This window comes from Rhipicephalus sanguineus, chromosome 1, assembly GCF_013339695.2.
Source record: "Rhipicephalus sanguineus isolate Rsan-2018 chromosome 1, BIME_Rsan_1.4, whole genome shotgun sequence".
Taxonomy (NCBI): domain Eukaryota; kingdom Metazoa; phylum Arthropoda; class Arachnida; order Ixodida; family Ixodidae; genus Rhipicephalus; species Rhipicephalus sanguineus.
Genome location: NC_051176.1, coordinates 134,233,005 through 134,248,640, shown reverse-complemented (window position 1 = coordinate 134,248,640; position 15,636 = coordinate 134,233,005). Strand labels below are relative to the sequence as shown.

Genomic DNA, 15,636 nt, shown 5'->3' with positions numbered 1-15,636 from the left:
TGAATCAGGATTTACCACCTCCATATTTATTCGAAAATGACCCTTGTCTTGGCTTCGAAATCCCATCGGCGCAGGATAAAATTAAGCACATCTTTTGAAACGCTGGTCACACCATCTGCGGCTCAGCACCACGTATGCACAAACAGCTTCATGCACACAATCTCACGAGTTAGAACGCTATGCACATGCGGCCACGTGGATCAGAATATACAGCGTCTTCTACTAGAGCAACATAAAGACAACGTTTATTAGGTGATCTGATAGCGTCACGTGGTTGTGACGGTGAGGATCGCCGACGCAAAGGTCAAACCGGTAGAGATTAAGCTCTTTCTTGGGCGATCCTGTGGACAATAATAATAATAATAATAATAATAATAATAATAATAATAATAATAATAATAATAATAATTGTTGAGGCTTTACGTCCAGAAAACACGATATGACTATGAGGAACACCGTAGAGGAGGACTGCGGAAATTTTGACCAGCTGGAGTTCTTTAACGCGTACCTAAATCTAAGTATACGCGGGCCTCTATAGGATTTCGCCTCCGCCGAAATGCGGCCGCCGCGGCTGGGATTCGATCCTGCCTTCGGGTCAGAAACTGTGGGTCAGAACCTGTGGACAGCTGAGTAACACTCATAACGTTACTTCCTTTGCTGTGCAAGGGACCAACGACTGTGCTCGCCGCTATCGTTGAGAGTAACACTCGCAACGATAGCGGCGAGTACACTCGACGGCCGTTGCTAATCTGATGTGCAGTGGATCAAACGCGTCGGCTATTTATGCATGAGTCACGGCACATTCCAGTACAATCGCAGGTAATTGCGAGCATTCCAGAGATTGTACTCCACTGTGCGTGTCGCGCATGCAATCTGATTACGACTGAGATAATATTCCAGATTGCTCTATATTCAGGCGTCGCTTGCACCGAGCGATAGATAACTGATGTAACCGTTTTAGACAGTGGATCCCTGCCACATTCATAAAGAAAACTAAGCACGCGTGTCAGTTGCGTTGTACCGGAGGCCCCTGAGCCTTGATAAGATCTTAACTTCATGGGCCATGGGCAACGAATTCATTGCATTTGGGAGCATTATTGACACTCCAAAAATTTCTGGAAAGGAACGATATTTCCGGAAGATTTTGAGTACAGTATTTATAATATATTAAAGGCTCACTATATGCGTTAAATTTGGTCTTATCTTGCACCATTATATGCCTGGATTTGTGCGTCTTCGTGTAAATATATTCTGTGTTTTCTTGTGCGCCCGAACTTGAGTGTAGTCATATAGGACTGGACTCACAAATAGTAGTGCTCAACTTTAGAACACTTGTTAGAAACACGTGCAATAAAGGTATCCTAAAATTTCTGCTGTGCCTTTAGAAGCAGAATTTCGTCATGCTATGTCTGCTAATGTGGCCATCTCTAGTCTACTGAAAAACCAAAACTACGCCACTGGAGTAATGCCATGTGCTTATTTATTTATTTATTTATTTATTTATTTATTTATTTATTTATTTATTTATTGAATACTGCGGACACGTAGTCCAAGGAGGGATGGCTACAAATGGTACATACAGTGAATACGTGAGGAAGATAAAAGACAAGAAAACAATAATATAACAGAAACAGGGTGAATATGTTTGGCAAAACACTACAAAACAAAGCAATAATAATAAACATCACGATGTCAGTACGATTATACAATTCCAATCGGTTATAGTGCGATCCAAAAAATAATACTTAAATGTGTTCGCTCTCACGAAGTAAGGTGTTGATGTATTTCGTCTACGGTGGCGTGTGGTTCGGATTAATAGCTGCGATAGATACAGAGGTGAGTCTAGGGATAAATTGCTAGTGGAAAGCAGTTCAATAACATCTGGGGTTGAACGTCCCAAAACCACGATATGATTATGAGAGACGCCGTAGTGGAGGGCTCCGGAATTTCGACCACCTGGGGTTTTTCAACGTGCACCCAGATCTAAGTACACGGGCCTCAAACGTTGTCGCCTCCATCGAAAATGCAGCCGTCGAGGCCGGGATTCGATCCCGCGACCTTCGGGTCAGCAGTCGAGCGCCATAACCACTAGACCACTGGGCGGGGCTGTAAAGCAGTTTAAGGAATTCCAGTCTCTGCTTCTGACTTCCTATGTCGAGTGGTTCAATAGGGTTAATTTTCATAAGTTCTGTGGGGGAATCCGATCTTGAAAATTTGTTGAATATAAATCTGTCTGCTTTTCGCTGCACTCTCTCAAGGCTATTGATATTAGTTTTAGTGCACGGATCCCAAACTATGCATGCATATTCCAGTTTAGTTCTAATTAAGGTGTTATAGCATAGCAATTTTACAACGGAAAGGGCTTTTTAAAGTTTGTGCCTCAAAAGGCATAATTTTCTGAAGGTTGAGGTACAAGCGTTACTTATGTGATCATTCCATGATAGCGTGTTGTTAAATGTGACGCCTAGATATTTATAGTTAGTTACTTCATGTAAAGGGGGTGAACCTTAACTTATACGTATAAAGCAAGCGTGATTTTTATGTGTCATTCGCATTAGTACGCTTCTGCGTGTGTTTAGTGTGGTTCCCCAGTGACATCACCATTCAAGAATATTATTTAAACTACGACACAAACTAGTGTGATCGTTGACAGAAGTAATATATTTAAAAAGCATACAATAATTAGCGAATAATCGAATCGGTACACCATCTTCAATCGTGTTAACAATGTCATTAATATATAAAATAAAAAGAAGAGGGCCGAGGACACTGCCCTGCGGCACACCCGATGTGACTGGAAGGCAGTCCAATTTCGCACCGTTAATCTCTACCAATTGTTTCCGGCTAGACGAATATGCAGCTCCCCGAGAGATAAACATTTACGGAGATCCTGCATTTTCAAATTTAAGAATTATTTATCGTGTGAGAGTGTATCAAATGATTACGGAAGTCTAGAAAAATTATGTCAATTTGTCCGTTTTTGTCAAGGGTTGATGCAAAGTAATGAACCACAGTGACCAGCTGTGTGACAGTCGAATAGCCCTTTCTGAACCCATGCTGAAAATTAGTTAAAACAGAATGATTATCTAAATATGTAGTTACGCTTCTTGCGGCAATATGTTGAATAATTTTGCAGCATCGTGACGTTAATGAAACAGGACGGTAATTTTCTACCGGAAGACGGTCTTCCTTCTTATGAATTGGTGCAATGCGGGCTGCGCTCCAGTCACTCGGTAATACTGACGACAACTGAAGTAACGTACGAAATATTATAAAAAGAAACTTTGATAGAGTCACCGCATATCTACGAAGAAACAAATGAGGGATATTGTCAGGTACACTGGAACATTTGAGTTTTAGATTTAGCGACATAGAAAGTACACCAGAATGTGATATAAAATTTACGTAAGCAAATTGCGGCACTGTACAGTTATGTGAGCAATCACTAGAATTGGAGAAAACACTATGAAAAAACGTATTAAAGTGATTGGCAAGTTCTACCTTCTCGGCAACCATCTGTGCATTTACTGTCATTTGAGATATTGCTTTTTTTTCTTCTTGGCAATGTAATTCCAAAATTAGTTGGGTCATTTTTAATAAAATTCGGCAGAGACGAGTTAAAATAATAATTCTGTGAACTACTTACCGCAAGTGCAAGCTTGCCTTGCAATTCGGCTATTAAGTTTGGCTGCGCATGGGCCTTCTTCAATCTCTTAATGTTGCGTTTAATATGAATAATGTTACGATTGATCCACGCTATTTGCTTGTGTACTCGCTTTTTCTTATTTGCTATGAATTTGTCAAGACAAAAAAGATTAAGGCACCTTCGCACTAGGGGTGCCAAGCCGGAAGGAAGTTCGCAGCTGGGCGGCTTTCCTTGTTTCTCTTTCTTTCTTCCTCTGTTTCTTTCTTTTTTCTCTCATCTCTATGTTTTGTCTATGTCTTTGTTGTCTATGTTTACTTTTATTTATTTCTTTCTCTCGCTCTCTATTTCTTGCTTCCTCTTTCGTTCTATCTCTTTCTCTCTCTTTATTTCCTTCTCTCTCTTACTTTCTCTTTCCGTATTTCTTCCCTTTCTTTCTCTCTATTTCTCTATTTCTTTCTATGATATGCTCTACTCTCTCCCCTTCCTCCTTTCCCTCCGCCTCAACCTCACTTGCCTCCCCCGCCACCGTACTAAACTGTACTAAAAAAGGCTATGCTATGCTCTGCTAGCGTGCCTGGATAGCCGAGCGGTTAGGAAGCTCGCCTTCGAATCGTGGATACGCGGGCTCGCATCGCCAAAAATTTTTTTTCGCCTAGAATTTCTCTTTCTTTCTCTCTCTATTTCTCTCTCTCTCCCTCTCTCACTCTGTACTCGTTCTCTCACCCATCAGAGTTATTCCATACCGCGCCGGAGATATTGGCGCACGTGTTTCGGGAGCGAAGCAGAAGATGAAGAAGAGGACGAAGAGGAAGAAGAGGACGAAGACAGCGCGGGCCGATTCATGACGACGATAGTTTCTGTTCGCACTACCCGGCGCAACAAAAAGCTTTAAAGCTCGGCTCTTAAAAGGAGACATACTATCTTTGAAGCGAGCCCGAAGTATGTTAACATGATTCTCGTCAAAATCAGTTGAACAATTTTCTAAGTAATGCGTCTAAGCATGCGTCGTTGACGCGAGAATAATCTTTGACAAAATGGGCAGATGATTTTTTAGTTTTTGTACAAGAAGCAAGTAGCAAGGAAACGTGCGGGCAAGGGCCCAGTGATTGTTGGGTGATCGCATTCTACAAAGGACTGTGAGATGAACCCTTCTTCGGCCAAGTGTGAAGTTTCTTGTGTGTCTTTTGTGTGAACATTCTTGTTGACACGTGGACATTATGCATGACGGGAGAACATCCCTTTTAAAAGGACATTACCGTGAATGAGTTTTACAGTATTCTACGCTAATTAATAAGTAAGGGAAGAGGAGTAGCCGGAGTCATGTATAGGCACCAACCTCTCCTTAAACGCATTTAATTAAAAAAAAACGTGCACGAGATAGTGGTGTGATAGCCCGTGATGGACCACCACCGTGAATTCAACAAATTTGCGAGCAAAAAAAAAAAACCAGGTCTAAAACTGAAGACGAAGAACTTTGTACACGTGTCGGCTCAAGAACAGCTTGTACGAGATCGTGTGTTAACATGATATGAAGTAGTACATTGGATTCCTGCCTGTGATGAAGCCCAGGGTCAAGGCGGACGCAGTCCACACCGGGCAAATTAAAGTCACCCTACAAGAATGACTTTACTACTCAAATATTTACCCATAAAAAAAACAGCAATTCATGCAAAAATTCAATAGATGCGTCAGGAGGTCTATAAATTGCGAATAGTACGAAGTTATAGCCTGAAAGTGATGCCTTAAAACACAGGCATTCCAACGTGGGTATTAATTCTAGAACAGCAGCTTCAACCTGAATTTTGAGACTGCCACACATCCTCCCCTAGAATATTATCTACGCGATAAACACTGCAGGAAGGGGCAAATACATCTTGGTCGCTAATATCCTCGCGAAGCCAAGTCTCGTTAATAAAAGTAATGGCTGTCATGTTGAAGTAACAGTATCTCAAGCGAACTTGTTTTATTTACGATACTTCTAGCTTTAATATAACAGAGAGCTGAGCTAGTTGGTGAGTATTCATTTCTTAAAAGACAGTGTGTGGTGTCGGCGTTTGTTGTGTCGTGACTTCTTGTGTCCGTGTTTGCATGCCCTGTTTATTTATATTGAATAGCGTTAATGTTAATTATTCGTAGATGTTCATTTCACGGGTATTCGTTAGTTCATGCTTGTGTTTGCCGGGGGTGACTATCCGCAAGCTGCGCGCGTTTACTTTGTGATTTGTCCCAAAAGTAAACGTGTTTGTCTACCTTGAGTTTGTCGTGTATAAGTGACACCTCTTTCCTTGAAGTTTGTCGTTTGTTGCATTTTACGTAGTACAGCCGCGTGTGCGTGTGTGCGTGATGTCGCTTTACGTCAGCTCGCGCGATAGAAAAGTGTCAAAGTCTTGCTTAAATTACGATTACTGAAAAAAAAAAGTCATGCAAATATACAGCTGTCTCTTTGCTTCTCTTTTTTTGAAGTCATATTTGCACCTGACCTGCTTACCTCTCTATATCATTAATTCAGGCTTATTAATAACTCTTTTGTGTATATGTGTGTGCGTGACTGCCCGTGCTATTTGTGTGTATATGCGATCATTGTATATACCATAGTCAAAACCCGACACCTGGAGTACAAGCCATGGGTGATGAACCAAGCTAACATATCCGGGGTAATCATTAAAAAATATTTTTTTAGTGTTGTTGCTCCACAATTATCAGCACTATTTCACCGTCTTTTATATTTTCTCTTTAGATTTTTGAAAAGAATTCTAAACTTAACACGCGGAATTCAGCAGAGCCATATTTATCTGGCTCACAGACAATGAATCAGCTTGCTATGGCTTCAGTTGCAGGCTCGGTATAAATCACATCAAGAGAATTCTTTCGCGGAGACATATCACAGTTACACTCATTACTGGGGGAACCTTCGAAAGCTACAATGCATAACTTTATAATCGTACTGCTGAACAATACATAGTACAATATAATAACATGTACAAAATATATTCAAGTTGTTTCTTTTATAGTTGCGAAACGAACCATCACACAGTTAACACGGGAGAGAATCGTTGTAGTATACATTTGTCATCTTTTTATGCTTATAGCCTTTGCGAAGCCGTTTTCGAACGAATGCCCTTGAAGAACAAACTTTCCAAAACCTCAGGCACATCAGTGCTGCTCATTAAAACTTGAAGTTATGTGTAAACACGTGTGAAAAAAAAAAAAACTGCAACACCTGTTAAAGAATCGATATCACAGGCGCAGTTAGTTCGCTCGAAAAAAACGTTGTTGCTTTACGTTTCGTTTTTTTTTTTTTCGCCGCGGTTTTATAGATGCACATGCATAAGATACGTTTTCTTTTTCTCCTCGAGTCCACGATAGAGCGAAGCTTTGCGCAAGAAATCATAATTCGTTGGCTGCTGCACAGCGCCCGTCTGGGTTGGTAATATTTGCCTCTTCTCGGGCAAAGCTATTTTTCGCTCCGCTGCCCGCGCTGTCTGAACCCGGAGCGCCGGGGCATCCCTCGTCTCTGCCATTGACGCGGCCTAGCAGATGCACGCCGCCAACGCGGCCTTATCGCTCCTTCTTGGGCAAAAGAGAGCCGGTTTGAGCCGCCCCCTTTCACGTGACCGCGGGCCGCCGCGTCTATAAAGGGGAGCAGCGGAGGCGCGGCGCGTCACTTACGTACTTACGTCCGCTGCGAGCGCGTTGTTGTTCAGTGCGGAGTAAGAAGAGCAGTTCTTCCGGCACCACCAAACATGGTAAGACCTCGCTGCGATGCGCACTGTCCTTTTCCGGTGAAATGAGGCGCCGAGACTGCCGTGTAGCGGGTGGGGTGCGCGTCTGTGTGTATACTATAGCTGGCGAAGTTTCCGCTGGCTCTTCTTTTTTTGGCAACAAGCACCGTCTGGCCGCGTGCCTTTCTGCATTTTTGTTTTCCGTCCCTACAACGCTCCTTCATTTCTCTGCCTTGAAGGAGTTTAGACTTGGCGACAATGTCGAGTAGCGCTCCCCCTGTCTAGATCTCACTCGAGCTCTCACGGGCACGCGCTGCAGCTGTCATACTCCACGTGAGCCATATGTAATAATTGTTGGAGGTTTTATGTCCCGAAACCACGATATGATTGGGGGACGCCGTAGTGCAGGGCTCCGGAAATTTCTACCATCTGGTGTTCTTTAACGTGCACTGACATCTCGCAGTACACGGGACGTGAGCCATATGTATATATATGTATAGTTTCCTTTTCGGGGTAACTTGGCACAGCCGCAAGACTCGACAGTTGTGAGGCCGAAGGCGGCAAGTTTTAACGCGATGAAAAGGGACAGCATCACCCGCATATCGTCATGTGAGGCTGTCCTTTTTACTAAATCTCACTTTTACAGCCGACGGTATCGCAGCCTTATCCAATGCGCGTATACGCTCATCTTCTGCAGCAATGGAGCTGTGTTCTGAAGGCGGGTTGCGATTCGCTCTGACCGGAAACGCCTGCCAACGCTAGCTCGCTTGCTGGATTTGGCTGCCGTATTTAGAAATGATATCCCTGGATGGGCCGTAGCTATCTTTACGGCCACTGACTAAACGCCTCGTGCGTGTAAAAGATAAGCGCGGCTACTACAGTGCGCGCAATGCAGGTATCGGGCCATTAAAACAAAGACAATGTGCTTCCGTCTGTATAATCTTCGCTCCTAGTAGTGGCCTTTCGGCTGTTTCTTTTCGTTACGTGTGTCTTACTCGGTATGAGCGCGCACGTAGTCTTCCGTAACAGTGCCTAACTTTCGTGGAGAGGCTTATTTTGCATTTTTCTCTGTGGGGAGTCAAAGAGCGCGCTCAGCATGCCCACGCTGGATTGCGTATAAGGTCGCGCTTAAAATAAGAGAAAAAGAAAACTCGTTTTTGCTGCGTTACTCTCCGGCTGTGTAACAGCAGCAGCATGCGTACGCGAGCCAGAAACTTCACTTCTGCGTAAGCGCTCATATTGCTGAGCGCACACTGAGCGGTCTATTTTTTTTTTTTTTTTTTCATTCGAAAGAGTTCCCACAAGGTGTACAGCATGCAGCTCTTTCGCATCGTGCCCAATACTCCGGTAACTTGTTATTCGCCACCAGATGGACTCGAGCCAGAAAAGTTTCAACCATTACAAAATTTCTAAGGAACTACTTCCAGCTAATCTGCCTATACATCGTATTTTTTTAGAGGCAATCCTCTATCTACGTACGAGGTTCGCGGAAGCTATTCTTCTGTAAGCCACGGCACGGCTTTCAGTAACGACTACAGATGGTTTTCTTCCTCTGCGTAGAGTGGATTTCCATGACCATGACTAAACTTGTTCGTTCCATTGAGCCACGCCCCCCCCCCCCTTTTTTTTTTTCCAGTACGTTAGAAAGATGGACAAGTTGGAATCGATGCATATTGAAAATATCGGTGAAAACTACGGAGACGCCTATTTGCGTTTAGAATTACATCTGATGTCATGCGTACTGAAATCGTTGATCACGGAATTTACGATGACTATTCTGTAGTTATTCTGCTCGAAAAATAGGTATAATTTACTATTGCAGTGTTCAGTATTTCGTTCTTCTTAGGGAGCGGATAATAAAACGAGAGTCGGCACGTAACTTAGCTGCCCCACGAAGTACAAGAGGATAGTTGCAGACGCAAATCCAAATATTTCACTTCTGGAAAGAACTGGGGGCATCGGTGTGCGCATCTTTGTAGCCTTTTGCATATGTCTCGCATCTGCGGCGGTAAAATACCATTAGACATTATCCGTTCTCATAGGGGGGGGGGGGGGGCAGGGGGGGGGGCGGCCGTCCCCCCTAATCATCTTAGAGGGGGGACGCAAAATCTGCCACATACATTGACATAGTAGGGTGGGGGTGGGGGCGCTGCGATGAACCTTTGCCCCCCCCCCCTCCCCTGATGGGCACACGCCTATGTCCGTTCAGAGTCGTCCTGCTTTGATAGCTACCGCTTCTACGCACTTTCAGGTGAAAGTCGCATCGACTTTCACCTGAAATTCATGCACACATTGCATGCGCGCCTGCCACATCGCTGATTTTGTAGTTGCCCTTCTACGAACGCTAGAAGCGTGCGCTCCTCCTATATTAAGTTCTTGCCTTCTCTAAGGGTCCGTTAATCCTTGGCACGATTTTATGCAAATGTGCGCGTATTCATTGCGCACCACAGCCGTGAACGCTTTGGCTTCGCCTACGCCAGCAGTCGTGAGAAGCGTAGGCTGTATGAAGTTAACTCTGACTAGGCATGAAGTGTTTTCGCACGCCGCCACGTTATTGCCCTCACTTTCATTTTCTGCCTGTGCTTGCTGTATTTTCTTTGTATCACGTCCATTATACGATGATTAATCGCTGATGTATTCATTATGTTATTCCAATGTTTTTCGTGCGTTGCGAGTCCCGCCTTTGCGGGCTGTGAGACGTGTACAATATTCCTCACAATTTCTCTTATAAACGGCTGTCCTTGGCCGCTGTTGGCTAGTATGAATTTCTTCTTGGTGGGGTGATTAGTTACTGGAGGCGTCTGGCGCACCTCGAGGTCGACGCGCGTTGCAAATTCGCATGCATGTTACACTGGTGTATCCTAAGCTTTTTTTTTTTTTTTTTACGTCAACACTAAGAACTCTGCTGTGGTCTCTATTGCTTCAGTTACGTTTTCGCTCTTTCAGCAAACCCGTGCCCAGTTGCCTGCCCTTACAAACCAGCGCTGCAACCGGTCGTTAACGGCGTTTCCGCGACGTTGGAGGCCACAGTCGAAACATGAGCCGTACCGCGCATGGCAGTGTAGTTTAGTTACGCAATTGTTAATATAAGCATTCGTGTCAGCAGACTTAAACCAACGCAGAATTCTGAAACTGGCGTTTCGGGTGCGCCATAAGGAACAGTAAACTACATTAGGATGCATTGTATCGCGAAGCAGCCGTGCTATGCGTGCGATAACTATAAATCAGGAGCGAGAGAAATCGAGGTCTCATTCATTCTTTGTCGGTTGTTAGTATGGAGCCACCCACTGTTACAGTGCAAAGATCGTCCACCCTGCGGGGCAGATGGTCAGTGAATATAAGAGAAACAAGAGAACCCTTAAAGAATACGAGCTCAAACATTCGAAGTGATTCTGGGTGTATACAGGAAAATGGGATGGTCGCATCACGCACAGCTTTGCGTGCATACGAGTAGGTCGGCCAGCTCACTCAGAGGCCGAACCATGAGCCTGAGTTAGTGAGCCCGGCTTACTATGATTCTGGAGAGCATTAGTGCGAGTGAGCCCTTCGCAGAAATACGTGAACGAGTCTGAGTCTGCAACTGCTCGTTCTAGGCAACACTTTCGCTATCTGTTCGTGGGAATTTCCCCGGCACAGATACGTATGCGGTTAGTGAAGAAATCTTCATATTGCCGCCATAGTAGCTCTGTGACGCAGTGTCGAGCGTGGGATGAGTTAACGATCTGACGTTAGCGCACTTTAACTGATGCTTTCAACAAATTCTTCTACGGATATAGGCTAGTACGAATACGAAGTCAAACATCGGGATAATCATTTTCAGGTCACGCGAGTATGCACGCGAGTAAAGCAGCGGCACTTTTGTTTCAACTCGCGCACACTCAGCAGCAGTGAGTTAGTCACCCCCACTTTTAATCACGTCCGCCTACTCACCGGCTTGTTTTGAGACTCCCGTTCATTTATACGTTTTACCGAGCATAGATCGACAAACTCTCTAGAATAGGCGGACTGTGACTCTGACTGACCCATGAGTCTGATCCTGAGTCTGGCTGCGCAGAATATTGAGTCCCAGTGAGCCCGGTTGAACAGAGCTTTGGCGAGTCCCAGTGAGCCCGAAGGGAAAAAAATCGTGAATATGAGTTAAAGTGAGTCCGGTTGAATAGCAGCTAGGTGAGTCTGAGGAAACTCGAAGCAAAAAAAATTTTTTTAAGTCAATGAGTTTTGCACCCGCTGCAGGTTGCCTGTATGATTAAGCACGAGGGTCGTAGATGCGCTCATTAATGCGGACATGTATCTAGCGGAGACGCGCAATCTTGGGCCACCGCGTCGCAAGACGGCTGTTGACAATTAAGAGGAAACTCGCTTTACGAATACCTTGAACTACCATGTAGTAGGTACATCAATTTTTTCTTAAACGTTGACTCTCGGTTTGGCTATAGCATGACTGATTCCGGATCGGTGGACGATGCAGCTTCCGAGTTACGTCGGCGCAGCGCATACTTATAAGAGAAGCATAAAGATGCTTTGTTCTAAAAGCGTTATTTGAACTCGGGGTGTGTCGTGCCCAAGCTAGCCTAACACGTTAACTGCTGCGCCCGGGCGCATGCCTCTTCAGGCAGAATAGAATGTATTCGAGGCCGCGTGCAAGCAAGAGCGTTTCACATTTTGCGAGTTTTCGCAACGTTAATCGTTTGCTCAAGCATTCACTCCTTGCAAAAAAGTGCGTTGAAACGCTTGCCGCGATTTCATAACGCCGACGGAGTATTCTCGAATCGCCGTGAAGCCATTTACATTGCCACGAATTATTGACGTCAGACAATTCAGTTTTCTCTCAAAATATCCATGTAACTGTTGAACAGCTCGATTCCCTGGACCGCGTCGGCCGCATTTGATTGCTGTAACGCATTGTGCAATTGTTTAATGCGCATCTTCTAATGCGGTAACGATCGTATAATGCGTGAAGGATCTCAAAAATATTAAAAGGCGATTCCTGAAGCAACGTTGTCAAATAGCGAAGCCATTGTACAGTAACTTACGTCGTCTCATGGCCCCATTAATGAAATCTTTTTTTTTTTCCCACAAAAGCTTAATGTAAACCACGCAAAGGGACATGCTTCCTTACGTGAAACTCTGCATATTTCGCTTTTTTTTTTCACTTAATGTAACGGAGCTGTTAACATGCTTTTCCTTGATCATGCTGACTCTTACTGTTTTATCTTGCTTATTTCAGAGGGAGTGCATCAGCGTCCACATCGGCCAGGCCGGCGTGCAGATTGGAAACGCCTGCTGGGAACTCTACTGTCTCGAACATGGCATCCAGCAGGATGGCCAGATGCCCAGCGACAAGGTGTCCGGAGGTATTGACGACTCCTTCAACACTTTCTTCGCCGAAACGGGCGCCGGCCGTCATGTGCCACGTGCCGTATTCGTTGATCTCGAGCCGACTGTCGTCGACGAGGTTCGATCTGGAGCCTACCGGCAGCTCTACCACCCGGAGCAGCTAATCTCTGGCAAGGAGGACGCTGCCAACAACTACGCGCGTGGTCACTACACCATCGGCAAGGAGATCGTCGACCTAGTGCTGGACCGCATTCGGAAGCTGGCCGACCAGTGCACGGGTCTCCAAGGTTTCCTAGTGTTCCACAGCTTCGGCGGTGGCACTGGCTCCGGATTCACCTCGCTTCTCATGGAGCGCCTTTCCGTCGACTACGGCAAAAAGTCCAAGCTCGAGTTCTCAATCTACCCAGCGCCCCAGGTACGCATTGTTTAACAGACTTGGCTACACCTGGGAAATTGGCACACCTTGGGGAATACAATTTGCTAAATATTTACGATCAGCAGCAGGTTAAATGCGAACGAGTTGGCGTTTTCGTAGACGCAATGGTCCCTCATGCTTGTGTGCATAACCGGGCAGGCAGCAGTCGCCAAAGTGCTAAACCTGTCTGTAGATAAAATTTCCAAATACACAAGCCTAAGAAAGCCTCAAATGTCTTCTTCCAGAGTTCAGTAACACTCAACACCGCTGAGCGCAGGCTATCGATGAGCTTGAACGTCTGTGCAACGGTGATGCGCTGTGGCCGCCGAACTTGCGCGCAGACTTGTGCTCGCTGAGAACTCCAGCAGTTGTCATGGGACACCGCTAAACTACAAGTAGCTAATTAACCTTTGGGTGGAGGCTAGAGTGTTTGCTGTTAGGCTACCCAATTAACATAGCACATGGTACTTACAGCAAAACCAGTACATGGAACTGGGATGAAAGGATTGCACTGTGTTTTTGTGTTGCTTGCGATGTTCCCATTTTTATTAGTATGGTTGTCTAGATTATGAATGGAATAAAGTTCCGTAATCGGCAGCAAGTTACTAGGCAGTTTTCGTTTTGTTTTTACCCAATATTTCCTGCCTCAAACCTCCGGGTATACATAAGAACTGAAAGAGGGCTTCATCTTTGGGCACTTAAAAACGGAGTGCTCTCTTGAACATGCGCAGGTCTCGACTGCTGTTGTCGAACCCTACAACTCAATCTTGACCACTCACACGACACTGGAGCACTCCGACTGCGCATTCATGGTTGATAACGAGGCCATCTACGACATCTGCCGGCGCAATCTGGATATCGACCGGCCCACATACACCAACCTGAACCGGCTCATAAGTCAGATCGTGTCCTCAATCACCGCTTCGCTGCGCTTCGATGGTGCGCTCAATGTCGACTTGACAGAGTTCCAGACAAACTTGGTGCCTTATCCTAGGTTTGTATATTTCTTTGCTTCCTTTATCACCTCCCTTCTAAAACTCATTTGGGATTTACTAACCTACCATTCCGCACTGCATGCATACACACTAAATTTAGGCGCATAATCGACATTGCCTGCCCTACGATGGCTCTAATTAGTCTCGTCATATTTCCGTGGCTTGAAATGTCTTGCTGGGAACAAGGCACTGCATACTGGGGACGTTCTAGCCTGCCATTGCATTCTCACCCTATAAGTTTCTCTAGCAACATGTTAATTATGAGTGCCTGCGCCTACCTTTCCTGGACGCAGGATCCACTTCCCGCTGGTGACATACGCTCCTGTGATCTCCGCCGAGAAGGCCTACCATGAGCAGATCACCGTGGCCGAGATCACTAACGCATGTTTCGAGCCTGCCAACCAGATGGTAAAGTGTGATCCGCGTCACGGCAAGTACATGGCCTGCTGTATGCTGTACCGCGGTGACGTGGTGCCAAAGGACGTCAACGCTGCCATCGCGGCAATCAAGACCAAGCGCACCATCCAGTTTGTGGACTGGTGTCCCACAGGGTTCAAGGTGGGAATCAACTACCAGCCGCCAACTGTGGTGCCCGGCGGAGACCTGGCCAAGGTTCCGCGCGCCGTCTGCATGTTGTCCAACACGACAGCCATCGCCGAAGCCTGGGCACGATTGGACCACAAGTTCGACCTTATGTACGCCAAGCGCGCTTTCGTCCACTGGTACGTGGGCGAAGGCATGGAGGAGGGCGAGTTCTCGGAGGCCCGTGAGGACATGGCCGCCCTCGAGAAGGACTACGAGGAGGTTGGCATGGACTCAAACGAAGGCGCCGACGAGGGCGAGGAGTACTAGGCCGAGCGCTGGATGCCCCTCGACGGAAAATGATTTCCAAGAGATCAGATTACCTTATTCACTTCAAAATTTTGTAATAAAAAGATTTGGTTTCTCTAGTGCCTGTACACTTGATTACAGAACTGAACACCTTCAACGTATTATTGTGATGGCGCATTATTGTGATGATGCTTTTCTAGACTTCGGAGCCCGTATAGCGCACGAATTAACGAGGATAAAAGTAAGACAACGCTGACGCGTGATGCGCTTCCTCATCCTTTTGCACTCCCCCTCCCCCCTTTCCCCTGTTTATTTTTTGCGCTTTATGTGCTTTCAGTCAAAATGAACAACCTCGCTCAAGCTGCCACACTTCTAAAATATTCATCTGGCTAGCCAAAAGACTGTTCATACCACAGGCAGAAAAATCAATTGGTCAGTGTGGCACCAGAAATAAGTATCCAATTAGTACACGCGATTTTATTCACTAGTAAACGGTGTAGGCAACACTTTGGTCTTGTGAGCCGGCGACAAAACCTGCGCTTTGAGATCAGACCCTGGGACGATGAAATTCGAAATCTTCTCGGATTTTGCGACGTTGGTGGTTTGCACCCATCGGAGGTTTTGTCGTATAGCCGCATTGTGGCTCCTGTCAGCAAATCGGAACTCTTACGCAGTTTGATTACGGCGGCA

General features: G+C 45.6%; 1 protein-coding gene across 1 annotated transcript; it reads left to right on the top strand.

The window, feature by feature from the left end:
* Positions 1 to 7,237: 7,237 nt before the first annotated feature.
* LOC119398567 (tubulin alpha-1C chain) lies at positions 7,238 to 14,984 on the top strand. The gene is made up of 4 exons (XM_037665407.2): positions 7,238 to 7,392; positions 12,596 to 13,120; positions 13,852 to 14,114; positions 14,409 to 14,984. The coding sequence occupies exons 1-4, from the start codon at positions 7,390 to 7,392 to the stop codon at positions 14,965 to 14,967; spliced, it is 1,350 nt and encodes a 449-aa protein (XP_037521335.1). The 5' UTR covers positions 7,238 to 7,389; the 3' UTR covers positions 14,968 to 14,984.
* Positions 14,985 to 15,636: the final 652 nt, after the last annotated feature.

Coding starts and splice junctions, on each gene's coding strand:
- LOC119398567 (XM_037665407.2), top strand. Junction 13,121..13,851: donor CAATCTACCCAGCGCCCCAG/GTACGCATTGTT, acceptor GAACATGCGCAG/GTCTCGACTGCTGTTGTCGA. Junction 14,115..14,408: donor AACTTGGTGCCTTATCCTAG/GTTTGTATATTT, acceptor TCCTGGACGCAG/GATCCACTTCCCGCTGGTGA.